At 49.3% G+C, this 7,833-nt stretch overlaps 1 protein-coding gene across 1 annotated transcript; it reads left to right on the top strand.

Annotated features, from left to right (window-relative positions):
• The first annotated feature begins 4,081 nt into the window (after positions 1 to 4,081).
• Positions 4,082 to 5,655, top strand: LOC116547442 (melanoma-associated antigen 11-like). The gene has a single exon (XM_032273396.1). It carries the CDS (start codon positions 4,214 to 4,216, stop codon positions 4,589 to 4,591), a length of 378 nt encoding a protein of 125 aa, XP_032129287.1. The 5' UTR covers positions 4,082 to 4,213; the 3' UTR covers positions 4,592 to 5,655.
• The last annotated feature ends 2,178 nt before the right edge of the window (positions 5,656 to 7,833 follow it).

A 7,833-nucleotide genomic window follows, 5' to 3' on the forward strand; every position in this document is an offset into this window, starting at 1 on the left:
GACAACAAGCTGGGTCAAACTGAAAACGATTGTGTTAATCATTGGGCGAGCCAAATGGACCCCAGTAATACTTTCCATATGGGTGAAATTTGTCAATCCCCGCAAATATATGAATACATTTGGACTCCAAGCCATGGATTTCCAACTCTGATTCCCGTTTCCTGAGCACAACCCCCATACTCCATTTCCGTGTCCTTTCCTTGACCTGAATGCCATCCACAAAGAGTTGACACCTGGACCCAGGGCAGGAAAATACACAGATGGATCAGTGAAATATCCAACATGACTTTTCTGTTTTTCTGGAAAGCAGGCACTACCCCTTTCTAAGGCTTTCCACAGTTATGATGGATTTAAAGGTTAGCTAATTTCAGGCCCTTCCCGACAGGAAATAAAAGTATTGGCTTATGGACCCATGCCTACCACCACACAGATCTCGCAGAAAGGAGAGAAAGATGGCTACCGCGGGCCTGGCTATGCCTGATATGGCTGATGGCTTGGATCTGGAACACAGCTTTCCCTACTCAGTGCCAGACCATCCGGGCAGTATTGCACCCACAGCGTCATCCTGATGTGTAGTGTGCAACTATTCCTCTACAAAACCATAGACTGGGCATATGAACAGTATCCTGACCAGCCATCTGGATGAACAAAATACAATGTGGTCCTACACTGGTAGTGCTCCCTGGAGCTACCTTCAGTGTAGTTATGATGATAGGCTTTCTGACCTTGACCTGTGCCTCCAAGTCCTGAATTTGGCTCAAGAGTCGTACTGGCCCTGGGAGCCCATCACTGCATCCTGGATGACGACTACAGCCCAACCAGTCACAGTATCTCAAAGGATGGCCACAGTCCAAACAACCACCACCTTCTAGACTCCTGGGTTATAACCCTCTCCTTCCTCATCCTCCTCATTGTGTGCAAGAAAACACACTTTTAGGACCAGCTTCACTAGAGTCTTCATACCCAACCGAGGAGAACAAAGCCCATTCCCACCAGGTCTAAAATTTTGGCCCCCTGTGTCTCCTGAGGCAAGGTTACTGCTTGAGGCTACCTACCCCCCTGTGCTAATCTGTGTGTATACATGGCTGAAGTTACATCCCAAAGGGCGGACCTCACACATCGCCAGGGCTGCTACCTGCCCCCACGAGCAGACCCCCCCTTTTATTTGCTGACCCTAAGCTCGTGAAACAAACCCATAAAGCCATCCACACCAAACGTTATCATGTTAAGGCCTTTGGTTTTCCTCTATGCTGTCCAGGTCCAGATCAAGGCTGATATATCAGGTCCAGTCCCAGGCCCGTGATTCCAGGTCACGCACCTATCCAAATGCAGGTGCTCCTATTTTCAGAAAGGTAGTGGGTGGTGGCGGTGCATGGGAATGCTGGAGCTGCTCAGAGGCAGCTGATAGTAGGGAGATCACGGTCTGGACGTGCAGCTGGAGCTTGCCTGTACTGGTCTCCGACCTCCTTCAGTGAATATCATCAAACGGGAGACTGCTACTAGGAGGAGGGACACATTTTCCTGCTGGGATTTGTAGGGTCACCCCCCAGTGCTCTCTATGGCCAGAGCCTAACATTCTGTTAGCTGGCATAGGAGAAAGATTCACAAGGATCAGCTCTAGTGTGCCAAAGCAGGGCAAAGAAGGAGTAACTTGGACCTGACAGACAATACGTTGAGAAATGGCACAATCGGTATCCAAAACCAACAACATATTTAGCCCCAAAAGAACAGAGTCCTTCCTGTTAAAAGCGGGAACGACAACAACAAAAGAGTTTCACATCACCGCTGTTAGCTAACAGGGTACCATGGTCCTAGTCAATGTGATAAGAAAAGGGGAAATGAACACCGTAATTGTAATATGCAGAGACTGTGTGTGATTGCCTACCTAGAAAATGCGTGAGAATCCACTGAAAAAGCGTTCTAGTTAAGGAGAGGTGATATGAAGACGGCCGTACGCTCCAAAATATATGAAACCAATCGGCTTCCTATAAGTGAGAAGTAAGTAATCAGAAGACATAATGGGAAATATTCAATACATAGCAGCAATGAAACTAAAGAGCCTGCCACGGATAAACTTAAGAATTATGCAGAAGCTATATAAAGCAATATAAAAGGTGACCGACGTACTCTGATGAAAAAGTAGAGTCAATGGAAGAACATGAAGAACATGCTGTATTTTGTGGCTGAGGAGCCTCCATCTTCTCGTGTTAATGAGATGTTAATTATTCTCACAGTAAACTACATGTACTAAGAAACTGTAGTTAAAAATCAAGCCAGGGAATTATTATTATTTTTTTAACTTGAAAACTTTGATTTTGAAGTTCTTACAGAGGACAACGTTTTCCAAAATATTTTGAAGAGATTTTGTAAAAGAAGAATAGTGGGGGGCGGGGGGGATTAGTTCCAGTCGCACAAAATCAATTTCTAAATCTATTTTATAGCGGAATTAGCAGTAACGGAATTTAGATCAATGGAAGAAATTTGAAGTACAGGCGTGGACATTATATGGAAATTCAGTACATGTTATTGGGAAGTATAACAATTGCTGTATAAAAGTCAGTCGTTTCGTTATGTGCGAGGAGGTTGCAGTGGTTACTGTTTAGAAAGGTTAGGATGAAAAAAAGGAATGCTAAGTTGGATCGCATGATACAATAAGATAAAGCACTTGCTAGGGTGGAGGAGTCTTCTTGCTGTTCATTTGCAGGCTTCCTAGGGGCTGGCCTCAAAGCAGGAGTCGATTTCATGTCCCTGAATCTCAGCCGAGAGGCGAAATGGGAGAGAGTGCTCTGTAGAGGAAGGATGAGGCACAGTGCAGTGACATGGGAGTAAGAGAAGTAAAAAGAGGTTGTCCTTACGCGAATGGTGGTTTGGAAAGTTACAATACAATGAACAATATCTTTCCAGACTGTATAGGAGAGAAATGATACACAAGAGAACTGATGTTGGGCATCCACTGATTATAGAGAAAAGGAAACACATCTTCAGTTCTCCATGGAGCTCACTTGTTTCGCGGGTCCTTCCTCCACATCTAGATGGCCACACAGGATGCAAGCAGTGTAGATACGATGTGCACTATAATAATGAAATGAACGCAAAGGAAAACTCACTAAGTGCTTACTCTAGGCCAGGCACTGAGCAAAGCAACTTCAGGTAGATGACCTGAAGAGGAAGCTGCAGAGGAGCCGCTGGACAGAAATGCCTACGCTCTTAGGGGGTCTTCTCCGCAGGAGTGAAGGAGGGACACAAAGATAATCCAGAATGATCGGATCCATCACAACAGCAGTTAACAGTTATTAAGCGCTTACTCTGGGCCTGGCTTTTAGGCTTGAGGTCTCTTTCAAGCCTCACAGCAGCAGCCACACCTCCGGGAGCAGCGCCCCCGCATCCCTCAGGCTCTAGCCTGCGGTACTGTTTTCTGCCAGAAGAGGCACTGCGGGGCGGCGCCCGTCCATTCCCACAGCTCCTGGAAGACCCGGGCGGAGGAGGCTTAGCCCCCTCCCCTCCCGCTTCTTCCTCCTCGTCCTCCTCGTCCTTCTCCTCGTCCTTCTCCTCGTCCTCCTCCTCGTCCTCCTCCTCCTCCTCCTCTTCCTCCTCGTCCTCCTCCTCCCCCTCCTCTTCTTCCTCCTCCGGGTCTGAGGGCGGCGGTCTCCGACTCAAGACCCTGGGGCTCCGGGTCTTCTCAGCAGCCGCCGCAACAGCCGCGGCGACGTCACTGTCCTCGCGGCCTGGCACACAGCGCTCCGGCCGCCGAATGCCCGTGGACGCGCACCTCTTCCCAGATTTCCTGCTTCCTGGGCCAGCCAAAGCCGCAGGTGAGAACGTCCGCGGTAGAGGTGACACCCAGGGCCTGCGGGTCTCAGAGGCCCGGTGGCCTCCTCCTCTCCTCCTTGCCCAAGAAACCCCCACGGGGGCGCCTGCAGCGGGGACACCAAGTGCTCCCGGGAGCCCTGGGATCACTTCTTCTGAGGCATGGAGCCCCTGCTCAGGTGCTTCTGAAAGTTCCTTTGTGGACCCCAGAGACCCCTAGGCAACCGTCTGCCCTGCCCCTCGCCCCCGCCGCCCCCCGCCGCCCCCCGCCGCCCCCGCAGCACCCCGCGGGCCCCCAACCTCCGTGATGCGCATGCCCAGGGACCCTGTGAGCTAGAAAGTAGCTGAGCTGGTGCAGTACCTGCTGGTTAAGAACCGGAAGACGGTGGCGATCAAAAGGGCAGACATGCTGAAGTATGTCATCAAAAGGTACAGGAGCTTCCTCCCTGAGATTTTCAAGAAAGCCTCTGACCTCCCCGAGTTAGTGTTTGGGTTCTATCTGAAGGAACGTGATCCAGCAGAACACTCCTATGTCTTGATCAGAAAAATCGATCCTGCCCTGGTTTGGGGCCTGACAGGCGACCAGGGCACACCAAAGACCCGGCTCCTGATGATTTCTCTGGACTCCATCTTCATGCAGGCCGGCTGTGTCCCCGAGGAGGTGGTCTGGGAGGTGTTGAGGGTGTTGGAGGCACATTCGCCTAAAAAGCATTTCGTCTTTGGGGAGTCCATGAAGCTCATCACCAAAGCTAGTGTGCAGCAGGAGTATCTGGTGCACAAATAGGTGTCCCACAGCAGTCTCCCGCTCTAGGTATTCTTGTGGGGGCTCTCAAAGGAAACAAGACAGATGGAAGTCCCAGAGTTTGTGGCCAAAGTGAATGACACCCACCCCTGTTCCTTTCCGTGGCAGTAAATGAGGCCTTGAGAGAAGAGGAGGCGATACCCTGTGCCCGAGATGCAGCTGCCGTTGGTGACGTGACAAGTGCCAGTGTTAGTGCCAGTTCCAGCTCCAGGGCCTATGCCATGGCTGAAGCAAGCATCAGCACCAGCACCAATGCAAGTGCCAGTGCCAGGGCTAGAGGCATGGCTGGAGCAATGACAGTACCTGGGACAGTGCCAGTGCTGGTTGCAGTCTCAGGCTAGTGTCAGGGACTCCTCCTGCCAGTAGTGAAGGCTGAAGCTGAGCCTTCACTTTGTTTTGCTGTGGGTAGTCGAAAGGTCCCCACAGCCGTGGGCACTGGGGCCCTGACTTTTCAAGAGTCGAGGGGTAGAGTGGGGTTAGGGAGAACATGCTGCCCATGGTGTCTGTGTTCCAGTTCTATTTGTGTTTCTCAGTGATTTAGCCTTCAATTTGCGTATTGCAAAGTTCTGTTTGCCTTAACTTGTTTTAAAATGATAGTTAACTTACAGGAAATAAACCGGTTAAAACTACATGGTGATATAATTATATCAAAGTTGAAACAAAAACCATACCCAAGCATCTTTTTTTTTTTTTTTAAATCCTTTGTTCCATAGACACTTGATTGAGTATTTAAGTTGGACATCTAGGTTTATGAATGACGTTGGTCAAATGTTTTATTGTTCTCTGTTTCGGTTTTAGCAGGAGGGATTTGCTGTTTCATAAAGTAAATCAGGATACTATATCATTTAATGGCTGTAACTTATCACAGCACTGGAATAAGCTGTTTTTTGGAAGTTTGAGAGACTACCAGTACACTCATTCCTCCCTCCAAATATAAAAAGATAAAAAGGCGATCAGTGTCTGTTGCACAAAATTACAACCGCTCTCTGCTTGTATTTGCCTAATTCTCCAGAATGTAGGGAAAAATAAAAATTCAATGAATTAGACACCTTGCTCATCGACTCATTTATTCAACATACATTTACTGACTACCTGCTATATGTGAGGCACTGTGCCGGGCGCTGGAGGTACAGGAATGCACCAGACTCAGCCTCTGCCCCACATCTGAGAGTCTAGATGGGGCTGTCAAGTAAGTAAATCAGCCAGATGTATTAATTGCCGGGATGAGGATAAGGACCAGGTGGTATGGGAACCTAGAGGAGAGACACTTAATCCTGGGTGGTGGGTGTCTGGGAGCAAGGAGGGCTTCCTTGCAGTGAGATGCCGTCTGAGATCTGAAGCACTGAAGGAGTCGTCAGTGCAGTGCGTCCCCGAGGCAGGGTATTGTGGGCATTGGGAACATTCCATGTTCTTCAGTGGAACTGGATGCTTAGAATTTGGGGAGACTGGGGAGAGATGATCTGGGAGTGGGGACATGTACAGGAGCCAGGAGCCTCAGTTGGTGGACTTCAGGGCTGAGAGATTAAAAAAATGATAAAATAAAATAAACGTGTAGTGGAAAGTGACTCTTTGGAAAGAAGCCGCTCTTGGCCCTTGGGTGAGCCAGAGAAAAGGCTCCACCTGTGGCATGCCTGGAAGCTGTCCTGGACTCCTGTCCCTGTGCAGTTTCTACGGCGCACACAGCAGGTGCTTTACATTCAGCATCCGTAAAGAGCGATGGGCAAGGGGGTAAGTGTTGCACTCACCGGAGCTGATTCCCAGAAGCCACTGAGCAGATGTTCGTCCCTGAAGCCTGGGAGAGACAGAGCTCAGTGGGTTATATGACTGCAGATAGTTGTTGTTGCTGTTGTTTTCAGAAACAAAGGCCTAGGTGTTAGAATGGATAAAGTTATCCTGTCTATACAGAGGGTAAACTGTCTGTAGGAGTGAGAGATAAGTTTAAACTAGCCTGGAACGAAGCCAGGAAGAGCCTTGGTGGCCAGGCTGAGGACCTCAGATCCGATTTGGCTGGCCCAGGAAGCTGTGGAGGTTTTCTGAGCGGGGTGCGGGATCTGCTGAAAGCCAAGCCCTACCAAAACTACAGTGGCCAGCACTAGCGTGGTTTTTAAAGGACCAGTATTCCACATGCCTTAGAATGATCCCGGTGGGTATAGTGATTATAATAACTAGCCTAAAATTATCTTCAGTTCTTAGAGTTTGACATGCGTGTTTTACATCCCTGCCCGCTGCCCTTGCAAAGCCTTTTTGTGCCCTTCGTCACAAACACCGTGGGATCCTGCCACCAGTTCTCTCAAGGCCTACCCTACCATATGCAGGATCCAGAGAATGTTACATTGCAACCCCTCACTCGCATTCCTCTGCTGGCATCAAAGAAAGGCTGGAGGTGGTGGTGGTCGGGTGGGGGTGGGGGTCAAAATATGAAACATGTAATCTGAGGTGAATGGGGAAAGGGTTTTGGAAGGGCTCTGTCTTAGTTTGGGGTGGGGATCGTTGGAGCTGATTATGTGTACCTCAATCTGAGACCTTTCCCCAAAATCCCAAGCCACTTGCTCTCCATTTGAAGCCAGTAAACATTGTCCGGTATGGAGGGTGCATGCATTTGGGCAGGGAGAGATGATATTATTTCCACACTCTTACACTGAATTGCCCTCCTCAAGGCCCATAGCAAGATACCTGTGGAAAAGGCATTGTGTATAGGCCACAGTCCTAACAGGTACTTAGGAACAAGCAATGCTGTCCCATGACTATCACCACATACATGGGTCCAGATACGTGTATATGTCTTAAGCTCCCCTCCAACAGCCAACCCTATCCCAACTAAATATCTTTCTCCAGAGGTGTAAAAAGATATTGACCCATAAAACCACCCCACACTTCCAGATTTATTTCAGCCTCAACGAGAGAGAAGCAAGAGAATGTGCCAGCAGGGAGGATGGGTCAGCCTCCTGTAAGAGTGGGTCCTTGAGAGTGTTGCTGTCCCCTGGGCAGGCTGAAACACTAGAGCCGCCCAGTCTGCAAAGCTGAGGGCCCCACTCCGGGAGCACCAGTGGGATTCAGCTCCTCATTCAGAAAGTAAACAGATCAATGTAATTTGACGTTGGCCCCTGTGAGGTCCTCCCACCCATTACTGTGTGTCTGAAAGGCCTGCTGTCTCTCCACTGACCGTGGTGATTGCTTGTGTTGCAATTTCTAACAGGGCCTCCTCCATGGCTGTTAGTTAACAG

The sequence above is a fragment of the Sapajus apella genome, unplaced genomic scaffold (genome assembly GCF_009761245.1).
Source record: "Sapajus apella isolate SASKATOON/1434 unplaced genomic scaffold, GSC_monkey_1.0 scaffold3175, whole genome shotgun sequence".
Classification (NCBI taxonomy): domain Eukaryota; kingdom Metazoa; phylum Chordata; class Mammalia; order Primates; family Cebidae; genus Sapajus; species Sapajus apella.

Coding starts and splice junctions, on each gene's coding strand:
- LOC116547442 (XM_032273396.1), top strand. CDS start 4,214: ATGCTGAAGTATGTCATCAAAAGGTACAGGAGCTTCCTCCCTGAGATT.